The sequence below is a fragment of the Aythya marila genome (assembly GCF_965140915.1).
Source record: "Aythya marila genome assembly, chromosome: 17".
Taxonomy (NCBI): Eukaryota; Metazoa; Chordata; class Aves; order Anseriformes; family Anatidae; genus Aythya; species Aythya marila.
In genome coordinates, this window is record NC_139058.1 from 15,437,325 (window position 1) to 15,461,928 (window position 24,604).

The 24,604-nt window shown below is 44.2% G+C and overlaps 1 protein-coding gene and 1 long non-coding RNA gene across 4 annotated transcripts; both read left to right on the plus strand.

Moving 5' to 3' along the window:
- The first annotated feature begins 536 nt into the window (after nucleotides 1–536).
- Nucleotides 537–18,729, plus strand: DHX37 (DEAH-box helicase 37). 2 transcript variants are annotated; one of them, XM_082774202.1, is made up of 27 exons: nucleotides 537–669; nucleotides 1,342–1,511; nucleotides 1,673–1,785; nucleotides 2,215–2,530; nucleotides 3,248–3,396; nucleotides 4,133–4,225; nucleotides 4,710–4,806; nucleotides 5,278–5,391; nucleotides 6,088–6,189; nucleotides 6,690–6,804; nucleotides 7,152–7,247; nucleotides 7,845–7,921; nucleotides 8,631–8,769; nucleotides 9,025–9,101; nucleotides 9,700–9,932; nucleotides 10,360–10,471; nucleotides 11,048–11,154; nucleotides 11,801–11,989; nucleotides 12,369–12,493; nucleotides 12,742–12,858; nucleotides 12,982–13,154; nucleotides 13,543–13,657; nucleotides 13,856–13,993; nucleotides 14,335–14,429; nucleotides 14,876–14,949; nucleotides 15,785–15,882; nucleotides 16,470–18,729. In XM_082774202.1, the coding sequence occupies exons 1-27, from the start codon at nucleotides 549–551 to the stop codon at nucleotides 16,547–16,549; spliced, it is 3,435 nt and encodes a 1,144-aa protein (XP_082630328.1). In that variant the 5' UTR covers nucleotides 537–548; the 3' UTR covers nucleotides 16,550–18,729. The 2 variants fall into 2 exon arrangements, with proteins under 2 accessions (XP_082630328.1, XP_082630329.1); XM_082774203.1 differs by lacking the exon at nucleotides 4,133–4,225.
- A 1,591-nt stretch (nucleotides 18,730–20,320) lies between these two features.
- Nucleotides 20,321–23,316, plus strand: LOC309884709. 2 transcript variants are annotated; one of them, XR_014318663.1, is made up of 3 exons: nucleotides 20,321–20,449; nucleotides 21,106–21,295; nucleotides 22,893–23,316. It is a non-coding gene; the product is annotated as an uncharacterized lncRNA (long non-coding RNA). The 2 variants fall into 2 exon arrangements; XR_014318664.1 differs by lacking the exon at nucleotides 20,321–20,449 and adding an exon at nucleotides 20,494–20,607.
- The last annotated feature ends 1,288 nt before the right edge of the window (nucleotides 23,317–24,604 follow it).

Genomic DNA, 24,604 nt, shown 5'->3' on the forward strand with positions numbered 1-24,604 from the left:
CGCGGAGTGTAACGCTTTTACAAGTGGTATTGGATGTCAGAGTACCATGTATACAACCTGGTGTAGTTCAATGCTTACTTAATAGTGTGTCCTTCAAATTGTGACTTGCTTTTCAAGACTCGTTGCGTAGTGAATGTGGAAATTAGGCCCGTGTAAACCTTAGCTCTTTGATGGTGTACAAGTTTTTTAGGTGTGATTTGCCTCACATACTGATCTGTATTTGGCAGCTAATGAGTAAACGACCGTAAGTTCTCTTTGTCCGGGTTGGAAAATAAAAGGTTTTATCGTATCTGCATGTATTTTAAACTTTTGGATAATTCCATCCACCTGTGATGACAGCACATTAAAAAATCTTGCCTTTTTAATCGGTGGTTGTCTTTACTGCGGGCGTGTGTGGCGGTGGTGGAGACGGGGCGGGAGCCGGTTTTGAACCCTCTTCGGAAGGAGAGGCGCGGTCTCGGCTTCGCCCCGCCCCTCCTCGCGAGAGCGCGCGCGGCCCGGAAGGGACAGGAGGCGCACGTGGGGCAGGGGCTGGTCCCGCCGCCGCCATGGGCCGCGCGCGCCGCCGGCACAACTGGAAGGCGCGGGCGGGGGCGCGCGGCGCCGCGCAGGCACGGCCCCAGGAGCAGCCCCGGGAACACCCCGTGCCCGCGGAGCTGCAGCTGGGAGGTGCGGGGACGGGACGGACCGGGCTGGGGACCGGGGACCTGGGGGCTGGGGCTGGGCCGAATGGCGGCTGCGAGTCGCTGCCCGCCTGCCCGAGTCCTGCGGCCAGGCCGGGGCAGCGCTTTTGCTCGTTATTGAGCTTAATGAGCTATTGCTCGTTAATGTGCTAGTCGTTGTTAATAGCAATAGTGGAATGTATAGCACAATAAGCTATTGCTTATTAATATGCCTTTGGTTATTAAGGCAATTCATTTATTGAAGCACTTCTGTGCTGGGCACTTGCACCATCAGAACAAATGTCGCTTGTCAAAAATCACTTTTCGTACACTATTATTATAAAAACATAATTAGTGCAGATTTTTATTATTAAAAAAATCCCTTATTTTGTGGAGAGTCATGCTTGTGCCTGTCCTGAGCTGCCCCCATGCCCTTTGATGCTGGGGGGTTAAAAAATAAATAAAAAGGGCAATTTCACATTCTTGTTACCAGCCAAGTATTGATGTGCTGATTTCATGGGGTTTTGTCCTTTCTGATAACTGGGAACTTTTTATTTTTTGGTTGGAGGTGAGGGTTGTGTTTGTTCAGCTAAATCTGGTAAGGTTTGCAGTGAGGCTGTTGAGCAGTGTGCTGAAAATAACCAGCGTGGCGCAAATGAATAACCAAACATGCTTGCAGATGGGGCAAAGCTGAAGGGAGTTGATGAAAGTAATGCCCTGGTCCTGCCAGCCAAAAAAGCAAAGCCAAAAAAAGCTCTGAGTGCTGTGCATCACCAGAAGAAACCCCTGAGCAAGAAACAGAAGAAGAACTTGCAGAAAATTTTAGAGCAGAAGGAGAAGAAGAAGCAGGTATGTGGCTGCTTGGTAGTACCTCTGGTTTCGTGACTCCTGTTGTGACTTCACGGCAAGATCTGTTGGAGCACACCCTTTAAAACTCAAGGGCTGATCTTTAAATGAAACTACTTGCTGATGAAAATAAGCACTGACTTTGGTTGTTTCTTCCCTTGTAGCGAGCTGAACTGCTCAGCAAGCTGAATGAGGTCCAGGCTTCTGAGGCAGAAATGAAGCTTCTGTATACTACGTCCAAACTGGGTGTTGGGGAACGTATGTATCATGCCAAAAGGTAAGGCGTTATGGGGAAGGACCATTCTGATCCATTGCAGTACCTGATAACTGGGCGACCTTCTTTGCTCTTTTTTTGCTTTATTTATTTATTTTCTTCTTAGCGCATACAGGTTCTTCAAAATGGGTTGGCTTAAATAATTTCTATTTTTATGTGATAACATGGTAGCTATTTCTTGTTTTCTGAAGGAAAATGAAAATAACCTGGTTTTCCCTTTCATGAGAGGGCAAGGGATGTGACAGTTATGTATGAGCACTCCAATAAATTATGCTAAACTGCATAGCTGGTGGAATAAATCTTTACAAAAAGGTTAAAACCTGGGTTCAGGCCCAGGCAGTGACTTACGGCGATGAATTTTTCTGTGGAAAATGTGTCTGGCCTGAGGTCCCGGAGAACATTGACCAAAATGTAGTTGACGTGTTGTTCTAGGGTGGTACAGGAGCCAGGGAGTGCTGTACCTGAAAAGATCAGGAGCATCAGTGGTGCAAACAAGAGAAGGCACAGCTCAGAATCTGAGTCTGAGGAAGAATCCAGTAGTGAGGAGGAGAAGGAAGAACATAAACCAGAAACTGAGAAGTCTTCAGACAGCAATTTGAATGCTGCGGAAAAGCTAGAGGAAGGCACAAAGAAGCCATTGGCTAACCAGCAGGCTGTTCCTACTGCTCCGGTTTGCCAGACAGCGTCCAACAGACTGTCTTGCAAGCCTGTGATTTTCATTCCAGTGGACAGGTCTCCTGAGATTCAGGTGAGACTGAAAGCAGTAAAGCACTTATCAAGGGCCTTGGAAATTACAGCATCTTGCATCAGATTAATTCACTGCAGACACCGTAGCATTATCTTGCGTCTGGCAATATATTGTGTGGAGCAGGGTGCACTTAGGGTCATGCGAGTTGTAAACATACATGTCTGAGCTTTAAGCCTGTCTAATGTAGCAGAAGGAAAACTGGTTTTGTTTCAGGATATAGGCATTATTTTTAGTTTTAAATGTGTAATCCACTAGCAGTCTTTTATCATTCTTCTCTGAGAAATCTAGTGAAGTCACTTTCACCTCTGCATTGTGCTGTATCTGATGCAGTTTTATTCCATGTGACATGGGTAGAGTATTCTGCAGAACTGGGAAGAGTTTGCATGTCTTTGAACAGACGAGGCAAGGTTGTGAAAAGAATAGTTATTGTAAGTGCTGTATTAATAAACTGAAGGGACTCTGAAGTTTCGCAAATTAAAGTGGTTTAATTAACTGGACAGATAGCCAGCTTTCTGACAAGATCTTTTGATGAGTCTAGTTCTTGGACATGGTGGTTTGATATCAGTTGGTTTAGAGCTTTTTGATCCACAAAGCTTGCAGAATTCCTTTCTGTGGGTTTTGTAATCTGAGCTACGTAACAGCTTTTGGTCCTGGGAAAAACAAAAAGGGAGCAAGATACAAAATTATGTGAGTAAACAACGTATTATTTTATTTCAGGAAGCAAGACTAAAGCTGCCAATCCTAGCTGAAGAGCAAGTAATCATGGAAGCCATTAATGAGAATCCCATTGTTGTCATATGTGGAGAGACAGGAAGTGGTAAAACCACACAAGTACCCCAGTTTCTCTATGAGGCTGGTTATACCAGGTAGGAGTCGTCTTTTATATGCGGCAAATGTGATTAGAAAAATTGAAGCTGAGCTCAGTCACTTCAGATTTAGTTTCTTTTATTCTGAAATGGCTGAACTGACCATGTTTTTGCTGTGTGGTAGTAGTGACCATGTTGAATGGGCTTTTAAAAATGTGAAGGAGTGACTCGGTAAACCCTCTTTATGTAAGCAATCTATTGAAACCTCTCAGGTAAAAGTTTTCTTCAAAGTCACTGTCCTGTCTTTCACTTTCACATAGGAGCTTTAAGGTCTACCTATTCCACATACTTTAACTTTTGCTTACAGACGTTTGTTTTTAGCGTTGCAAGAAAATGCGTATTTTATAAGCTTGGGCACCTGATAAGAGTGCCCACCTCAAAAGATCTTCTTTTGAGTTGCATCAAGGTGCATCCAGCTTCTGTGCTGCTTCCCCAGCCTGAATTTCTTCTGAAAACAGCCTCATTGCCAGAGGGGTGTGCAGGGAGACTGGAATTACAGAGACAAGATTTGGGGAAAAAATAACATACATGTATCTTCAGATCAGCATATGTAAAACACAAGGGTAATTTCAAAACTTCCTCTTTTTCTGCTAAATAGAACTGAGAGTGTGATACTCTCGTGTAAATTTTGTAAATGACTTCAGAGAAGTTGTGCAGAAATCCTATTGTAGTCTTTCTAAGCTTTTTGTTTTAAAACAAACAGCCAAACAATTCTCCTCTTTCCATGCCCCTTTAGTTCAAATGGTACCATTGGGATCACCGAGCCTCGGCGTGTGGCTGCAGTGTCCATGTCTCAGCGAGTCGCTAAGGAAATGAACTTATCCCACAGGTCAGAAGGAAATAAGATGAGACCTTGCTAGGAAGATTGCACGGAGGTGCACTGCATATGTGATAGAATGAAACAGACATTTATGTATGGCTGTTCTGTCTGTTGAGAAGTTGTGGCAGGTTACTTATAAACTCTTCCATGGGGTTGTTTGTAAAAAGCGCATGGAGATGTGCTGCTAATGGTGGTTGTACATTACTTTTTAGGCAGGGTTTTGTGGAGGTGGTGTGTGGGAAGTGGCCTTAGTTTCTCTCCATATGAGAAAGTGTCCCACAGCCGTTAAATAATTCAAAACAAAATTGCTGTATACCCCAGTTTCTAGTGTTACATGTGTGCTAGGCTATGGTGAGCTGATGGGGTACTTTTTTTCTTATGTTGGTTTTAAGTCTTAATTTACTTAGGTTGAAGGCTGCTTCCTGGTCTGAACATGAATTTCCCATTTCTTTCCATGATTTTTTTTCATGGCTGCCCTGGTATTTCCTCACAGAGTGGTTTCATATCAAATACGTTATGAAGGAAATGTTACAGATGAAACACAAATCAAGTTCATGACAGATGGCGTGCTGCTGAAAGAAATTCAGAAGGTAGGTTGCTCTTCTCAGTGCTAGGAAAAGGAAGGTGTCTCATGTTGCTAGAAAGAGGTGCTAGTTGCTTTGCGTGCATTTGTTGCATGCCTTTCAAAGCAAAATCCCTTTCCATACTGGAGACATATTTAATCTCAACCCTTTATGTTCTTGCCTAAGCCCCTAAATGTTAGGTTATCTTGCTGTGTTATATGAGAGCAAGGAAGGGAGTCTTAGAAACTAGTATGTTTTGTGTAGCCTTGGGGATTCAGGTCTCTGCTACACTACTTGCACAGGACTGTGTGCCCGTCTTTCCACTAGAGGTGGTGCCATAGTTCGCTGTCAGATGGCACGGGGATCAGTGCATGAAACTGTGCTCAAACATGAGAGAGACTGGGTGAGGGGGGGTCAGTGCTAGTGCAGGCATGGGTTATCTTGACTTAAAGATATCTTCAAATGAGGCTTCACGTGGTGAAAATATTCTCTCCTCAGGATTTCCTGCTTTTAAAGTACAAGGTAGTTATTATTGATGAAGCCCACGAAAGAAGTATGTACACGGATATCTTGATAGGCCTCTTGTCTCGCATCGTGCCTCTTCGTGAAAAGGTAAGTTTTACAAGTGGGTGTCCTGGGGAAGGGGTGTTAGGAAGGAGCTCTGTGTGAGAAGGGAGCAGGACTCTGTGATGTGAAAGTCAATGGAAATCTGATAAACGTTGAAATAACACTCAGAAAATGTTTCTCTTCATGTGATAAGAGAAGAACAGAGCTTACCAAGAGGGAAAAATGGTACATGTTGGTACCAATAGATAACTGCTCAGGCAGTGCCACGAGAAACATGTAAATAATTAGAATTAGCTGCCTGTTAGAAAGCAAGGTGCTTACTGTTGCACTGCAGTAAGCCAGCCAATAACAGTGTTTGGGAGGAGACTTTTCCTGCAGACACGGAAGTGTTTGGTCCTGGCAGATGCTGGAGGCTGGGGCTGGTCCCTGCAGGGCAGCTCTTGGTGTCTGATTTTGCTTTTCATATGTATGTAAAAGAAGTGGGGAGAGAATGCAGCGGTTTAGAGATAAGCCGCTGACAATATCAGGAGTGCCAGTACAGGTTTCTGTGTGTTTTAAGACATATTGCACTTGAAGGTATGTGTGTCCTGTCACTTGACGTGGTGCTTTCATCGCCTTACCTTGCGAGTACTTTGGTGCTGGCACTTGTGTCTGGTCCCACTAATAGTTCTGGGTTTGTGTGCTGTATAGCATAAGTGTCAAATGCCTTCAGGCAAAGAATAACATGTTTTATCCCCTCAGAAAGGGCTGCCACTGAAGCTGATCATCATGTCAGCTACCCTTCGTGTTGAAGATTTCACAGAGAACAACAGGCTGTTTTCTGTTACGCCTCCTGTAATTCAGGTATCCTTCTTGTCACTGGAATCTATGCCAGATGTAACAATTAAAGTATAATGAGAGCTTCCTTTATAAAATAAAAAATAAGATGCTCTAATCTGTCCATTTGGTGCTGAAATCTTTCAGATGTCCATTTAAAAAAATAGTTATTTTGTTTAGACTATTTTTCTTTGGGGACTTAGTGTTTTTTCTCTCCACTTGTATCAAAATTTCCTCTGGTAGAATTGGTTTATTTTGAAAGACTGGAAGTTACAGTTTAGTGGAACTGGAAAGCTTCAATCCAAGCCGATGATCTGAAGGAGAGAATAGTGTGTTTTTTATCTTGTTTTCATGGTGTTCAGCACAGACAACACTGATAACTTCTGGGGGTCCAGTGTTTTGTAGGTTACCAAAACCCAGAACTGAGCAGAATTTAGGGTAAGCTTACTTAGTTCTCCCATGTAGGCTGTAACAATTGTGCTGGAGTTACAAAACAGGGCTTGTTTGCTGTTGTATTTCCACTCTAGGTAGATGCAAGGCAATTCCCTGTAACTGTCCATTTTAACAAGAAAACCCCCCTAGATGACTACAGTGGGGAATGTTTCAGAAAAGTGTGTAAAATCCATCGAATGCTACCCTCAGGTAAGGTCTCTGTGGAACCTCTCAAATTCTTCATACTTCACGTATCTAGAGTTTTCTGATTTTTTTTTTTTTTTTTAGTGACTTCAGCAGGAAACTGTAATGATGTATTGTGCATTTTTACCTGGCAGGTTTTTCTTGTGAAAAACCTGCCAGGTTTTTATCCTTCACTTAAGTCATGGTTATGTTAGCGTGTTTCTTGAGGGAGTAGTGGAAGACAGATGCAGTCAGACATACTTTCCCTCCTTGTTACTTAACAGTGCATTTGACCTGTCTTCTGTCATGACTAAGATCTGAAACCTGAGCTGAAATACCTATGCTGACGTTTAGAGTGACTTCTTCTCTTGCAGGTGGGATTTTGGTGTTTTTAACAGGCCAGGCAGAAGTTCACTCTCTCTGTAGGAGGCTAAGGAAAGCCTTTCCCTTCCAAAAAAACAGCAATGCAGGTAATGCTATAGAATAAAGGACTGTTAAACTTGGAATTTCTCTCTCTGAGAAACGAGCTTGCTTTGCACCTAAAGTAAGAGCTTTTATTTAAATGCCTCTAAAAAGGGTTGGGAGAGGGTTTAATGTGGATGACTGTGATAACTGTTATGCTTGTGCAGTTTTGAGTTTGGGGAAAAGCTTTGTGTGTATGATGCCTTCCTGCTCCGCAGGATGCACTGCATTTCTTCACTGTCTGTTGGGTGTGAATTACAAGTGGAAGTGCTGCTTCTTGTTGTAGACTGTTTTGGGGATAATGGGATTTCCCAGGCTGATTGTAGAAAGTTAAGTTCTAACATAGCTCAGGTAATTGTCTCCTAATTCTCAAGGTACACGGTTGCTCTGTGTGCTTCTGTTGATCCTCAGTATAGTTCCTAAAGGAAATACTAAACTTGTGTGTTGTCCCTGTCCCCTCTGCCTTCAATGTGACTATTTGTTTTTTTCATACCTTGATGCTTTTTGAATCCAAAAAATGGTGGGAGTGGGAGTAGACTGTACGTTCTCTTTTCTAAGAGGAAAGCATGCTCAGCTAATGGTAATTCCAATGGCTTTTTTTGTAGGAGTTGATGATGACAGAGAAGAATCAGTGAAAGAAATCAGAAAATTTAAGAAATCGAGGAAGCAGAAGAAAGCTACGGTAATGTGTGATGGCTAGAATTCCTCCAAGAGACAGGAAGGAGCAGGTACCTCCCTGTGAAAGAGTACTCCTCCATAGCTCTGTTTCGTATCAGGCTGTTTTAGACTTGCATGAAGACTTGTGGCATATATGTGTCCCCTTCAGGAAATGTAGCAATACTGTTTACACTCACAGCTACTACATTATGAGAAATGGAGTGCTAAAATGTGCCCTTGGCTATTGCGGGCAGGAGACCAATTTCCCTTAAGTACTGATGATTAAAACTTTAATAGGAGTTCCAGACTTGCTGGCTCCAGGACTGTACCTCATCTTGCTATTTGTTATCCAAAATTGAGACTGATGCCTCTATGATGGAGGGTAGCATTTGGCTTCCACCCAAGTCCAACATGATCTTTGTTAGGAGGAGATTGTCATGTTACAAACCTGCTGTCCACTGACGTTAGATCCCGGAAGAAGTAAAGAAGTTTTACCTTTTGCCACTGTTCTCCTAGTGAAGAAACTTGTCTCAGCACAGAATGATGTTTAAAATAGTTATTTGGGTTATTCACCCCGACTCTCAGTTTTGAAGTACAAATGAAATCTCTCAATCCCTCTGCCACCTTCAGGCCAACAAACATTTGGAATAAACATTCAAATTTGCAATAAGCATTAAGAAGTGCTGTCTATATCCTACTTAAAACTTTGTGTTTTCCTTCCCTGTTCTTCACAGGCACTTCCCCAAATTGATCTGGACAATTATTCTGTTGTACCAGTGGATGAAGGAGATGAAGATAGAGATGCTGAAACTGATGATGATATTGCAGGATCTGATATGGACCTTGATTTAGGAGATGGAGACTCAGAAGAAGGTTTGGCACTTACAAAATGAAAATCTCTTATCTGCAGTCATCTGTGAGATGTGTGACATAAAATAGCCATCCTTAGCTAATCTGGTGTGACAGCACATCAGACCTATGTAATGGAAAAGCTAGTAAGGTTTTCCAGATTCAGCTTTATGCCAAATCATTTCTTGCTGCTTTTTAATGAAATTATATTCATGGAGACATTGGGGATAAGCCTGGAAGTTGACTCACTGTGTATTTGATTGTTTTTTTTCTTCACAGATGAGAAACCAGATTCGTCCCTTCCACTCTATGTGCTCCCTCTCTATTCTTTACTAGCACCAGAGAAACAAGCAAAGGTAAAAGATTGATATACACAAAAGCAAATGGCCCTTACTGATATGTGGCATTGTTGTCTTAAGTCACACGTGTTTTGTGAGTTAAAATGCCCATCTTGGACTGCCCATTGATGGGCAGACTTGAATGGATCCAAGGGAAAGTTGGGATGGGATTGGAGCAAGCCTCATGTGGGCTGTGATCACCCTGATGTGCTAGTTCAGCTGGAAGAGATGAAAAGCAACGGTCTGGTAGCATGTTAAAGTTAGTCACAACCATGGGGTGCATCTGGATCCTGGATTTCTTGGGAATTTTGGGGCTTTGAAGCCCTTCTGGGCTTCAGAGGTGACAACAGTGTGTCTAAATACAACTGGCCACTGGTGTCTGCTCCACTTGGAGCCCATGTGCCCATGAGCCCATTCGTAAATGCCTCTCTGGGGGATTAACTAAGCTGGATGGAGAGCTCCAGAGCTGGAGGCAAAGAGCAGGTCTGTAGTCTTGCTCTTGGGTTTTACCTGCAATGCCATATGCATCGTAATCTCCTGCAACCCACATGAGCTGACTGCCTATCTCTTTTCCCTTGTTGGCAACACATGTCACACAACCATCCTTTTGTTGCAGGTATTCAGGCCTCCTCCTCCTGGCACGAGACTCTGTGTTGTAGCTACCAACGTAGCAGAAACATCGCTCACTATCCCAGGCATCAAATATGTGGTTGACTGTGGAAAAGTCAAGAAACGTTTCTATGACAAAATTACTGGGGTTTCATCTTTCAGAGTCACCTGGATATCTCAAGCTTCGGCTAACCAGCGGGCAGGTCGGGCTGGCCGGACTGAACCGGGGCACTGTTACAGGTTAGCTGGCTACGGGAAGAGGTTTAGGCAAAACAAAGAGCTCAATTAGTGTCACTGTGAATTGGACAGCTTCCCTTGTCCCTCTTCGCAAGGACCCAGTGGTGCTTGAAACATTTGGGTTTGTCTGCTCTTCATTCAAATGGGAGAGGTAAAGCTGAACATAAATTGTCACTGATGATGTGGGTTTGGCAGTTTGGCTTCTCAGAGGCTTTTCCATTGCTGAAAACTCTTTCCTAGGTGGCCAGCATGGATTAGTTTTATGTCCCAGCCATGTAAATAATTCAATGATTACATAAATAGTATCCACAACTGCCTTCTTGTGTTTTTTTTTTTTTTTTTTTTTTTTAAATCCCTTGCTATTTTTTTATGTACATCTCCTGAGTTAAGATTTCTTGCAAGTTTCTAAGCTGCATTTCTGGTCCACTAGGTTATATTCTTCAGCAGTCTTCATGGACTTTGAGAAATTTTCTGCTCCAGAGATAACAAAGCGACCAGTGGAAGACTTGATTCTGCAAATGAAGGCACTGAATATAGAAAAGGTGAAGTGTCAAACTGGCTTTATGCTACAGAGCTCATAAAAATAGTTGCCCCTAGGAGCCAGAAACAAGCTCAAATGCCTTCCATTGTCATTGCTTGAAGCTGTGCCTTGTGTTAGAGGCAGATCCCTGGGACTCACTTTTCGTTCTGCAAATAGCAGAAGCTGCCGTGAATTCCACTGGACCTTACCAGACAAATTCATTCTGGTAATAAGAGCTTTCACATCATATTCTCACTTATGAAAAATCCCCCTGTCAAAATATGGATTGTGTTTTGATAGTTGAGCGCAGTGCTTAGAGTTAGACCTTAAAACAGCCTGCCGTAGGCAGGACTTAAGTCATTGTCAGCTAATGGTGATGCTAGTATTCAGTTTCCTAATAGTTTTGTTCTAAGCATTTCCTCCTATTATATGGCCTTTCCTCTCGTTCTTGGCAAGCATTCTAAATGCTTTTCTTCTGAATGCGTAAACGAAGGGAAGGTTTTCACTCCCTTCCAGGACTTCTTACTGATCCAGACTGCTTTTTGGTCAGAGCCATGTCAGTGATGTATTGAAAGGCATTTTCTCTTGGTGTCTGTAGGTTATCAACTTCCCGTTCCCAACACCACCTCCAGCGGAAGCACTTGCAGCAGCTGAGGAGTTACTGATAGCCCTGGGTGCCTTGAAGGAGCCCCCTCTGACAGGAAGGTAACGTCTGTGGTGACCCACAGATTTCCTCATGGTGATGAAGCTATCAAGGCAGTGGGCACTGCTGTCTTCCCTCCTGCTTTTCCATCTCAGCCTTCAGTGTGCCTTCTTACCCAGACAGATGGACATTATAACAGCCCCTTGTTTGCTTGGGTTTGTTTTGCTGGCCCTGTGTGTCTTTCAGTACTAGAACATGACTGTTGGAGCATTGGGAACAGGCCACTCTGCAATAATTGTCTTTGTGCTCAGAGTTGCAGCAGAAAGGGCCTGAAGCATCCCTGTGGTGTTCTGTTGTGTGCAGGTCTGAGCAGCTGAAGATGCTACTTGGCTGCTCGGCTGCTCTGCCAGGAACCAGAATGCTGCTAGTTCTGCAGCCCTGAAGCATAGGGTTTCATAGCCTGAGGATTGGGCAGGGAAGGGCAGTGCTAGGAGTGCTGGGTACAGGGCAGGTGGGAGCTGCATGAGGAAGATGAATCTTTTGCCCTAGCATTGTGGACCAGCACATAACAGAGCTGTGACATCAAATGAATTGGGCTGGCAAAGGCAGGAACACAGACTTGTATTAATTCAGAACTTCATTGCTGTTTTTTGTTTGTTTGTTTGTGTTTTTTTTTTTTTTTTTTTTTTTTTTTTACTCTTCACACAGGCTTAAGGAACAGCAGGCAGCAAAGCTGAGTTGCCCTATTAGTCCCCTGGGTAGAGTAATGGCAACTTTTCCTGTAGCCCCCCGCTATGGAAAGATGCTGGCATTAAGCAAGCAGCATGACTGTCTGCCTTACACCATTACCATAGTGTCTGCAATGACCGTTCGGGAGCTTTTTGAAGAGTTTGACAGGTGAGTGAGTGACCCTAACATCCTTATTCATATAAAATCATAGAATGGTTTGGGTTGTAGGGGACCCTAAAGACCGTCTAATCCCAACCTCCTGCTGTGTACACCACCCACTAGATCAGGTTGCTCAAAGCCCCATCCAACCTGGTCTTGAAAAAGTATAGGATGCATCACTTTGTCACAGCTCAGTGATGTTGCAGTGCCAGCTTCTGAATCCCTGGTGGCGCCAAGCTCTTCTGTAGTTTGTTTTTACACCTGCCCTCAAGCTCTGTCTTAGTCCTGTGCTAGAACTGTGTAGTAGAAATGTTGATGCCTCTGTTACCTTGAGGGCCATCTGCATGTAAGTGCAATCCTGGTTTATGCTGTTTTCTGTTTCTTTCAGGCCAGCAGTGAGCGAGGAAGAGACAGTAAAGCTGAAGGGGAAGAAAGCAAGGCTTTTACATATTCAAAAGATCTGGGCTGGGCAAGGGGCATTGCAAAAGCTTGGAGACCTCATGGTGATGTTAGGTACTGCAGACAGCCATTTCCCTGTGCTGTTAACTTCTGTTCTATTGTCCTCCCAATCACTCTGACCTCAGCTTCATACAGAGCAATCCTCCTGCTGTAGAACTGACTCTAGAATTGTATTTTCTAGGCTGTTCTCCAGGCAGCCTCCAAGTGTCCCAGCCTAACAGACAGCTCCAAATGAGTGGGGGCTGTGGTATGCACATGCCAGCTGTGACAGCCTTTTTCTCCACCTGACTGTTCACTTCCAGGAGCAGTGGGGGCCTGTGAATATGCTGGGTGTACTCCTAAGTTCTGTGAAGAAAACGGGCTCCGATACAAAGCCATGCTGGAAGTCAGGCGCTTGAGAGGGCAGCTAACAACAGCAGGTAAATGGGTTTTGAGACAAAATGCCATGTTTATCTTCTTTGGGGGTCAAAAATTCAACTGGTCTCTTTGTTACAACTTTTTCTTCCTATTGAGTTGTAACTCACCTTTCTTTTTCCCTGTAGTGAACTCAGTCTGTGCTGATACTGGCCTCTATGTTGATCCAAAGATGAAGCCCCCAACAGAGGCTCAAGCAACTTACTTGAGACAGGTTGTGTTAGCAGGGCTGGGGGACCACCTTGCTCGAAGGGTTCAGGCAGAAGAACTCCTGGATGAAAAGTGGAAGAATGCCTACAAGGTAAACAGCTTGATTTGCCTGAATACCTCTTCCCTCATGTCTGTGGGGCAGAAAGGCACTCCTCTGCAAAGCCTGGGGTTCTGGCTGGTTACAGCATTGGGCTGTGAATGCTGGCTTTTCTCCATACAATTTAAGTTCCCAGTGTTGCAATTTCCCGGTCCTCATGTAGGAATTGTTATAAAAGAGTTAAGAATTGCTATTAGTTCATCTTGCAAAATGCTTGATGTCTCTAGAGAAAGTGAAGCGGAAAAGTATGGTGTTATTAAAAACCTTCATCACTTAAGGAAACTATAGATGTCCATCTGAGAGAGCTTGAAATGTGATACTATAAAGAAATTGGATTGCCAGTAACTCTTACTCTGCTTCAATCCTCTGTACTTTCTTAAAGACTGCTCTTCTGGATGACCCAGTGTTCATCCATCCAAGCTCTGTCCTCTTCAAGCAACTCCCAGAGTTTGTGGTGTACCAAGAAATTGTTGAGACTACAAAACTGTATATGAGAGGTGAGGCTGCTGTGGTCCACACCTGTTCTGCAGATGTGGTTAGGAATGCAGAGGTGCCTTAGCAAAAAGTTGACTTGAAAAATGACATGTAACAACCATGAAGATGAGATCCTGACCGTGTCCTTTCCTCATAGGACTGCTAATGAGTGGCAGCTCCTGGCAGGAAGCCTTCATTCAAGTATGTTTTCCTGTTCTAAGGTGTGTCTGCAGTCGAACCTGAGTGGATTCCTGCCCTGTTGCCACCATATTGCCACTTTGGGAAGCCTCTGGAAAATCCTCCTCCATCTTACTGCCCTGAAACGGGCAGAATTCGATGCCATAGGCCAAGTGTCTTCTGTAAGTTTCTTGAAATGTCTCGCTAATTTTTCCTAAGAGCTGTTCTACGGGTATTGTAACATCTCTTAATGAGACTGTCCATAATAATAATAATAATGGACTGTTCAAGGGGCTTGACAGTGGTTTGAGTAGCTCCATGGGATTAAAAGTATTTAAATATCAGCATCTTCCCATTGGCATGGCTGTTTTATGCCCAGCAATTACCCCTGTTAAGGAGCAAGGCTGCCTGGGTGGTGGCTGTACCTCTCCAGTTCTGTTACCACCTGTATTGGCACACTGCATGTGGAAATTTACCCTTCTCTTTGAGCACTCAGGAGATTTTAAGTGATCTTTCTTTCCAGATCGAGTTAGCTGGCAGCTCCCTGCTGTGGAAGTTGATTATCCAGAAGGTATCGATCGCTATAAATACTTTGCCAGGTTCCTGCTTGAGGGAAAGGTAAGCACCCAGCTGCATCACTTCCTTGACACTAGCGGTGTTTTTAGCCTAGTTTCCAGAGGAGATTAGGCTTGTTTTCTTTCTTTTTGTGTCCCTGTTCCTTATAGCTTGCCAATGGCTGCTGGAATTTGCCATGTTAGGTGGAGAAGATACCTTTAAAAAAGTATGAGATAGCATGAGAATCAGTTGTTGGGTGAAAGACACCCAGATTTAAGTCCTGTTTTGTCAAAGGAAAAAAGCTATAGCTCGTATATCTCCATTCTGAGAGACGAGAGTTGTCTAGCAAGCCAGTCAGGACAAAATTGGTATGGAGACATGCATGGGAGAGAGACAGTAATAGAAGATATGAGACAGAAGTCTATAGTAGTACAAGCTCATTGATGGTTGTCTCCACAAAAAAACAATTTACCTTGTTTATTATATGCTTATTATGATATTTCTTCCAGGTCATTGAAAAGTTGGATTCTTATAAGCGTTGTCTGCTCTCCAGTCCTCTCATAATGCTGAAGACATGGTCCAAGTAAGTTGTAAAAAGCAAAGTTTATTTTCAGCACTGAACACTTTTAACTTACTTTAAAAAAAAAATCAATGCTGGGAAGGGTGTACTAGATAGTGATCTAAGATGTAGTTGTAGGGAGGGGAAAATCAGTTTTCTTACCAAGAAAAATTGTCTCAAGAGAGCTGAGCTATTGTGAGGGCCGAGTGGAAGAACACACGCAACCCCACTGGTTGCACTGACCGCTGCAGGCTGCTTTGTGTAAGTAAACTGCTCACATGTGTGTCTGTCAGATCCATGTCGTTACTTTTCTCATTTTCTTTGGGATTTGGCCAATTACATTGTCCTAAGTTCTTTTCAAAAGTGTGTTACCAGTGATCTTCAACCACATTTTTCCTTGTGGTTCTGATTCTGTTTATAGAACTGTGACCCTCAAAAGGACAGTCAGTTATTGCTTCCCTTGATCTCCCCCCTGTCGTCCTCTATTGTTTACCAAAACAAGCTTTTTCTTAGTTGTCTGAGTTCTCACGGAGTTGATAGATTCAAGGCTTTTGAAAGAGTTCCCTAAATATGATTGATGTTACAAATTGTAATTTGTAGGACCCTTGGGTAACAAAGTATTTTCCTTATTTAGTCAGTGCAACGTTCAGCATGGGACCTATGAATTTCTTTCTCTTTGCTGTGTGAACTTTTTTAAACTAATAACATGTCTCTATATCCAGAGGCTGCGTGGTTTTACATTTGTATTTAGCCTTTTAATAGCATTAGAGTAGGAATTCAGAAAGATGAGTTGAATGCTCTAGCACTTCACTAAACTGAGCTAATGAACATTGCTTTATTTTATTTTGGACTCATTTAGACTTCAGCCCAGGACAGAAGCCCTCCTGCAGGCTCTAGTTGCTGAAAAATGTGATAATCGTGATGCATTACTGGCTGCATGGAAGAAAAATCCTAAGTGTAAGTGTCGTGCTTGCTTAATCATTAGTCATATCAGTGGGGACTTTGTAGTTGGCATTTCAAAGTATAATTAAAAAGGTAGGCTGTTTCATGTGATACGCTCTGTGTAGGAAAAATAATGTCTGTTTTGGCTCTTGTGAAAGACTGGAAGAAACATTTGAAAGAAACATTTCTTTGTAACTTAAGAAAACTTCTTTTTCTCTAGTTCTAATCACAGTTAATTTGTTTGGTTTGGGCTTTTGAAAGACTAGACTGTCAATGGATACATGGAAAAATTCTTTGCCTGGTAAAATGGATTTTGACCCATATTGAGGTACCAGATTCTGAGAGTTGTTGATAGAAGCAGCAGTGAAGTGTAAAAGTTCCCCTGGATTGCAGTGTTGGCTTCCACAGTAATTCTTTCTTACTTGGTACTTTTATATCTGCATTCAGGTGTCCAAGCTCCAGCACTATCCCAGCATTGGAAAGATGGCTCTTGCTCTCACCAAGGGTTTTGCCTTCATTCCTCGGCCTCTCTGTGAACAGGCTGATGTCATCGGGTCTGCTCTTCCCAGCAGCCATCTAATCACTCCTCTCTTTTGTTCTAGATTTGCTCGCAGCCTATCGCCAGTGGCTCCCTGAAGCTATGCATGGTGATCTAGCCAAGAACTGGCCACCAGTACTGTAGCACGGTGAAGTGCCCAAGTCTGTTCTTGGGGGACTCCTTTTCTCCGAGGTCTTTTGACAGCTTGAGTTTCCTTGGAAATCTGATGATGCAAATACACTTGCTAACTGCTAGCATAAGTGAACCTGTTGTTAACTGTGTTTTTTGGGAAGCCCACTGTGTTCTCAGAAGCCCTACCAGCTCTTTTACTGGTCTTTTGTAGTATTAATGTTTGGATAATTTTATCCATTGTATTTTACCAATTGTTTGCTAAAGTTTCTCTTTGGACTACGTTAGTCGTATGGACTACAATAAATATGTATCATTCTTGGTTTGAATGGGAGAACTATTTTCTATGTAGGATGTTCCAAAAGTACAATTTTAGACCTTTGCAGGGCCCTTCTTAACGTATGACTACAGATCCCAATGCAGACTGAACCTTTAGTCCTTGTGAGGGGTTGACCCTGGCCAGCAGCTACGGACCACAGAACTGCTTGCTCACTGTCTGTCACCCAGCAGAATGAGTGCAAAAGTGAGAAAACTCAGTGGTTCAGAGAAAGGTAGTTTATTAAAGTGATAAAAAGAGGTAAGAAACAAAACAAATGATGGAAAGGCAACCACTTTCCACTTCCCACAAGCAGGCTGATGTCTAGCCAGGCTCCCAGCAGGATGCACAGAACTACCCCTTTGGCCAGGTCAGCTCTCCTGGTCACGTCCCCCCACAGCTTATTCCTACCCATCTTGTTTACTGGTGGGGCAGGGTGGGAGAAGGAAAGCCTTGATGCTGCATGAGTACTGCTCAGTGACAGCCAAAATACCAGTGTATTATCAAAATCAAATCAGGTAACAGGTGTTGGCTATGAAAGAAGCTTTAAGCAATAGTCATCTTGTGCAGACAGGTGTTTTAAATAAGAGCAAGCTGTTGCAGACCCACATGGTTTGTACATTTAGCAATCTAGAGAGCTATTAGATACAAAACAGACCTTTTTAGTCCTTAGCACAGACAGCAGTTCTGCAGTCCAAGCAGTTGTTTAAACTGTATTCTGTATAACAGTGTAAAACATGATTATAGGGTGGATTTTTTTTTTTTTAATAAGCTTTGATATTATTTTCTGTGGTTTTGTGGTGGTAAGGAAAAGGATGAGATGCACCTGCTCCCTGGACTGGCTGGGCAAGTGCCGTGAATAGACACTCAGGTGACATCCTTCATCACAGGAATGTGCACAGCAGTGGTGTTGGGAAGAGTGGATTAAAAGTGAAGATTGGCAAGGAGGATTGTAAATATTTCCAGCTGCAAGGTCACTTAAGTGTGAATAAAGTCTGCACGTAAGTAATGTAGGAAAGCACATGATTGTACCCACTGCTGTTTGTGCTCTGTGTGTTTGGCACGTCTGTGCACAGATAACAGAGGTGTTTGATGGACTCGGAGGCGTGCTATCAGACACGCTTGAGCTCCCAGCCTTGGTACAGAGGAGATCAAAGAAGCACAGCGAGGATCACAGCACAGTGGTAAAAACCATGCCTTTGCAAACCCTTGATAAACAGGGGAACAGGCTGGTTCTCTCCTAGCATGGACCCATCTTAGAGTTCCTACATCCCCACTTGCGTGCCTGTGCTTGGGTGTTGCTTTGGGGATCCCCTGTCTGGTGAAGTTGATTAAGGAGGTATTGGGGAGGCATTGGGGAGGCAAGGACAATCCCCAGACATGGACTGTATATCTCGAAACAAGACACTGGAACTCATGATAAGGAAGCAGCAGACGGACAGAGAAACAAATGTAAGGACTATAAATCTCAAAACTGGACATTGGAATTCATTATAAAGATACAACAAACAGAAGAATTAGCAACAACCAGCTCTTGCAATTAAGAAACATGCCAATTCAGCAGATTCCTGACCAAAGGTGAAAAGTACACTGTGAGGAAGACTCGGGGTCTTCCTCCCAAAGACCCCTGCCCACGTCCCAAAGACCCCTGCCCACAATTCTTGGAAGGCTCTGCGCAGGCGCAAGGTGCCAAAAGGCTAATTAGCATGAGAAGCGAGGGAAGGCGGGGATAGGCAATGCATATGTATAGGTGCTTGTAGAATATTGATAGATTGATTGTATAAATTCGACTGCTTTCTGCTTTGGGTATGCACGATAGGTGGAGAGATCCCCCGTGCATCCAGCGCTGCAATAAAGAATATACCACTTAAAGGAATTTCGGCTTCGATCTTTTAATCAAAGTAACGAGAATAAATCTACTCTGCATTTTAGCCATGCATTCGTGGTTGTTCCTGCTGACTGCCTGTGCTGACTCCCACTGTGGGGTAAATTCTACCCAGTTCACTTTGTGAAATATGTTCGTCTGATTCGTGTCAGTATGGAACAATGCTAGGGCCGCATGGTATGATGAATGTAACCTTCTGTTTTACATACCCTTGTATAACCACAAGTCTAAGAAAAACAGAGTGGTTAATGTATATAGTTCTTGTATCTTGCAAAGGACTGTTTTAGCAATTCATGTCAATAGAGAGCTTGAAGGGAAATGCTTTTCCCTTCAAGGGCTTTTCCTTGAAGTCTCTGATATCTGGGGGGTTTCAGAATAACTGCTAATTATTATGACTACTGCATGGGACACTATGCAAGTCTCTGATATCTGGCCAGGAGATTAAGGAGATGGGGAGAGCTGAAGAACAACTAAAAGACAAAGCTTGCAGGGGACGCTGCTCAAGTCTCTGACATACAGCCAAGTTGGACAAAGGAGAAGGACAAGAGGGAGGAAGACTATGAGCATTCAGCACGAGAGACCCCCAGAGGGACCACCGGAGACTGATAATGCATGCACCAGTGGGAGGGTTCGGATTCTGGGAACTAATTATAATAACCCTGCCTTTCCTAGAAGTAGTAATGAATATGTATTAGCCTAGGAGCATAAAAATCAGCTGCTTGATGTAACTGGTGTACGTCTTGGTGGAGCAGAGACTTCCAGCGCACCCAGCGCTGTTTGCTTACCTCCATTCCTTTAATAAATTGTAAATTTTGATTATAGTCCTATTTTAAAGACTGAGCCATTTATTACAACTTTTCTGTCCAAGGGCATGGGAAGCATTGTTTAGGCTTGGTATGATGCAGTAATTTGAAGCTGAGAGGAATGCAGAGCTAAACTCTGAATGTCTGGACAGCTGTGTTTCTGTCTTTAAATTTCAGTACAAGCAGACTGTTCAAGCTTTGTGTGAAAATGTGCAGCTCAAGTTCCTCTTTCCTTTCACCTACTCTTCAACTTTTCTAGCCTGCCTGCTTGCACTGTATTAATTTGCTGCTGTTTGTAACACTGCAATGTGAAAGGTGCGGGCAGCAACTCACCGGCACCCCAGGAACTGCCATCAGTGCCAGACACTGCAGGCCAAGATACAAGCGGTACGAATATGTAATGCTACAGAAATATCAGCTTTTGTTTTTGAGCAAGAAGGCAAATACTGTGTTGTAGCTGTGTGTGTGTGTCAGATGCTGCAACACCATGGACTGTAGCGACAGCCACAGGCAGGAAAACAGACATCGAACCTATTTACACACGACAAAGCTAAAATTATAGATATTTGGAAACTCGACAAGCAACTGGCTTCAGAACAAACTTTACACGACATACTGGGAGAAAAATGAAAAGTGGAGATGCCGGGGATTGAACCCGGGGCCTCATACATGCAAAGCATGCGCTCTACCACTGAGCTACATCCCCTACGTAGTCAAACACCTCCCAGCAGCGTAGACATAGCTTATCCAGCCGTCCACAGCGCCGTGCAGCTCCGCCGCCTCTGCTCCTCACCGCCCCCAGCACCCAGCAGCACGGCCGGGCCAGGGAGCGGAGGCCTGCAGCGCCCCGGTCTTATAGTGGCACCCAGGGAGAACTTTCCCATATAGCTCCTGTCCTCGTTAGTATAGTGGTGAGTATCCCCGCCTGTCACGCGGGAGACCGGGGTTCGATTCCCCGACGGGGAGGTTGTGCTTTTTTGTGCTCGGTGGTGGTGGTGTAATGTGACCGAGGCCGTTACTTAGTGGGACGGGGAACATGCTTTCTCCAGGGATCCTCACTCGATCGCTAGTAAGTAAGGCTGGGGTTGTGGGCCAGCGTTTGTCTGTTTTGCACCTCAAGATTGGAGAAACTGAGCATACTTTTTGCAAGTGTTTGTTTGTTTGTTTGTTTGTTTTGCCAGGGGAAGCGGGCTGCAGCCGCCCTGCGGGCACCCCTCTGGCTGTTACTGTGGGGTGCTAGGGGACCCACCCCTGCTCTCCTGGGTTTAGCAGAGCACTGCAGACAGGCGGGGAAAGCCCAGAGCTGCACGGCAAACTCTGTCCCGCAGGCAGCAGCCGCTGCCGCGAGTGGGCGCCCTCCGCATGTTCGCGGCGGAACAGGGCTGTAGCCAGGACACCCACGGGTGCTGGGCGGAATCATATTTGTGGCCAAGAATAACGCTTAAAGGAGCCGAAATAGCTCAGTTGGGAGAGCGTTAGACTGAAGATCTAAAGGTCCCTGGTTCGATCCCGGGTTTCGGCAGATTGAGTGGTTTTCGTTTTTTTTTTTTTCCCTTTTCTTACCCAGGTGAATCTCTCTGCCGCCGACTGGGGCTGTAGCCCGTTCCCGGTCGAGGGAGGGTCTACTTCGGGTTGGGTTTGGCGGCCATTCCCGGCAGAGACAGCAGCGGGACGCGGTGGGTGCCCGGGCAGCAGCTGGTTTGGCGGTGAGGTGTCCAGCGGGGGAAAGAGGCCTTACAGTCCTCGTTAGTATAGTGGTGAGTATCCCCGCCTGTCACGCGGGAGACCGGGGTTCGATTCCCCGACGGGGAGTGTGTGCATTTTCTGAAGCTATTGATTTTTTTTCCTCCTGAACTTTTCCAGTTTCCAAAGACGGAGAAATAAATAAATACATAAACGTGTGCTGCGCTGCTGCGTGCCACTCGCAGCCTGACCCAGGGCCCAGCAGCCCCAGGGATCTCGGGGGGACGAGCCCATGGATCTCACTGCCCATCCTATTCCCCCCACGCGCTTCCCGTCGCCCCTTTCTCCACCCGTTGAATTAACGAAGCGCACACCATCTCCACGGGGAAGTCCCGTCCGATGCAGCCAGATGTGCCCCGGCCCTGCCGGTGACTCCCTAGGGAGCAGGGGAGAGCGGCGGCCGCTCCCCGGGGTGGGACCAGGGGCTGGGTGCCCGCCAGGATAGCTCGGCGTTCACGGACCTGGCCTCCAGGCAGGACATTAAGCACGAGGCAGGGGGATGTAGCTCAGCGGTAGAGCGCATGCTTTGCATGTATGAGGTCCCGGGTTCAATCCCCGGCATCTCCAAGAGTGCCCTTCCCTTTTCATCTTTTTTCCTTCTTATTTTACCTGCGGTTACGGTTGCCATGTCACGCTCACCGAAGGAAATCTCTGCACCCTGAACGTGCAGCCTGGAAAGGCCCACGGTGGCACAAGACAGCTCTTTTGTCTTCTCAGGACTATGCATACACAAGATTTTCACACCTCTCTCATGTTTTTCGTTGCCAAACTGTGGCCCTGCAGATACAGAGCAGCCCAAAAGGCACCAAACCCTGAAATGTGGGGGGATGCTGCACTGCTCGCCCTGCCTGACACCACCACAGCCCCAGAGCTTGCCTCCACGCAACCCTGCAAGCAGCACAGAGCTGCTTCAGGGCTCTCTGCACCACACTCCCAGAAACAGACAAAGGAGAAGGCAAAAATAGCCAGGACATGTCAGGTTCCTGTACTCACCAGCTAAGATGGTTGCGAGAGTTTTTTGGGGAGTTTGGCCACCAGATCTGGTCCCCAGATTTTTTTTGCCAGGAACATGATTTGACAGAGCAGTCAACTGTTTCTTTAACTTTGAGGATGCTGAAATTGTCCCCAGCTAAAAAAGAACCAGTTCCCAGCCTGTCTCTAAAAATAGTTGCTTAGGGCTAAAATCTGGGTTTCCTTTCTGTTACGTGAACATCCAGAGAGATTCATCCTCCCTTCTCAATTGACTTCGGTGCTGCCTAGTCTTAAGATTTTCAGTACTCAGTCATGTACCCCCAGACTCTCATATTTTGAGAGGGATTGCACTACCCTTACATGATAAGGGAACCCTATTTTTCTGTCTCAAGGGTATATTATAAATCATTGCAGATTGTGGTTGATGTCAATTGCCATGTAAATTAAGCCCATGCAAGGACCTTCTACTGTTTCATCTTCCCTTTCATTTGCTGTCTGGTTACTACTTACTATTACATATTCAGTGAAATGTCCTTAAAAAAAAAAAAAAAAAAAAAAACAACAACAACAAAACAACGACAAAAAAAAAAAAACACTTTACTTTTTAATTTTAACAACTTTTGTTTTTTCTTTCTCTAGGTCTGCCAGTGGCTGACATGGTAGAAAGATGTGCTTTTCTCTTTCATTCTTGTGAAGTTAGAGGCAGTGCCAATTTAAATTTTGACTGAGGCTCTGCAATGGTGTGTTGAGGAATTTTTGAAACAGCAAGGAGGCCATGACTTGCTGCAGCTGAGCAAACCAAGATACCAGGACGACTACGAGGAATTCCCATGACGATGTTTTCTTATCGCCCGACTGAGGAATTAAAAATATTGTTGCAAGCAGCTGGCACTTCCTTCAAGAACTACACTACATGACTGCTAATCACAAAGGGGTTGTTTTCTTCCAGGTGGGGTTGTTTTCTTGCAGTTGTTTCTCTGAGTGCTTTCAACAAATAATCTTGTGTGAAACTCTATCCGCCCCTGCTAAATTTGCTATAAGAGTCAGACTATTTAGGTAATAAAGAGAGAGCATGATGTGACCATATTGGTGTGTGTCATGACTTCAGCCGTTCTTCCTGCAACAACGGTGCAAGTCTATCTTACTACTTCAAATTCAGTGATGCAACCTGAGTTTACATTAATTAACTTTCAAAGATTCAACCAATTTAAAGCTTTTGGACAATGACAGTTATTTGAAAATATTCCTACAGGTTTATTTTCTTCATTTACATTTGTTGTCTATCTCCATCTCATTCAAAGCAGTCAGGACTGGTTTGCTTCTCTCTTGTCTAGAAATTTGCACTAGAAACCAGTGTTAGAATCAGAATCCTGATCTAAGAGTATGATGAAAAATGTTGCACTCCAAGTTGGAAATTGGAGAGGAAAATGTTCCTGTATATGTAAGAATTGTGCTCAGCTGATTACACTTTTTCTTACACCTTAACAGATGCTTACACCTTTTAACTTTAAACCTGAAAAGCAACATGTAGTTTCTACGTTTTCCTTGGGGATAGTATACTCTTCTGTATTTTGCTTCTATACAAACAGTTCAAAATTTTAAAGTCATGTTGTCAGTCATACAACCAAACAACCTTGCATGACATTACATGTCACCCCCCAAATAGATCAAGCCCTGAATGCAAGACCAGACAAGTAATAATGCCAACATGTAAAACTAACTTGTAAATACATTACTTTTTGGCAGTTTTTTTGGTGCCTCCAAGGATGGTGACTCGACTACTTTCCTGGGCAGCCCATTCCAATGCCTAACAACCCTTTTGGTAAAGAAGTTCTTCCTAATATCCAACCTAAAACTCCCCTAGCACAACTTTAGTCCATTCCCCCTCCTCCTATCACTGGGCACGTGGGCGAACAGACCAGATGAAAATCTGTGAATTTTGCCTTTAAGGTCATTTTCTTTTTTCTTTTATTCATTTATTTATTTATCAGGCTCTGTACTAATTTTCCTCACAGAATGACTAACAGAAATATGACCCTTGTGCACCTTTTGCAATTAATTCATTAGGTCAACTCTAACCACTAAGCCCCTTGTCAAGTTACTTCTATTAGTGATAAGGAGCAATAGCCCTTAAAACATTGAAGCCAGGTATACAAGCCTATTCCACAATGTCTCTTGGCTCCACCCTTGTTAAGTGAAATCTGCCAGGTGTGGATCATTTGACTTTTGCTATATAGGCAGCATGAGGAGGAGGTGGTGGTGGTCTTCAAAGGGGGAGTTTGAGGCTTGTGTTATGTGGAGTGTTTTTTCTTGTGGTGAAATGGACTCAGTGTTCCCCAGTAGGCTGCTTT

Excerpts from the sequence above, each read along its gene's own strand:
- DHX37 (XM_082774202.1), top strand. The coding sequence starts at position 549 with ATGGGCCGCGCGCGCCGCCGGCACAACTGGAAGGCGCGGGCGGGGGCG. Across the intron at positions 2,531-3,247 it reads ACAGGTCTCCTGAGATTCAG|GAAGCAAGACTAAAGCTGCC; the intron begins GTGAGACTGAAA and ends ATTTTATTTCAG. Across the intron at positions 8,770-9,024 it reads AGATGGAGACTCAGAAGAAG|ATGAGAAACCAGATTCGTCC; the intron begins GTTTGGCACTTA and ends TTTTCTTCACAG.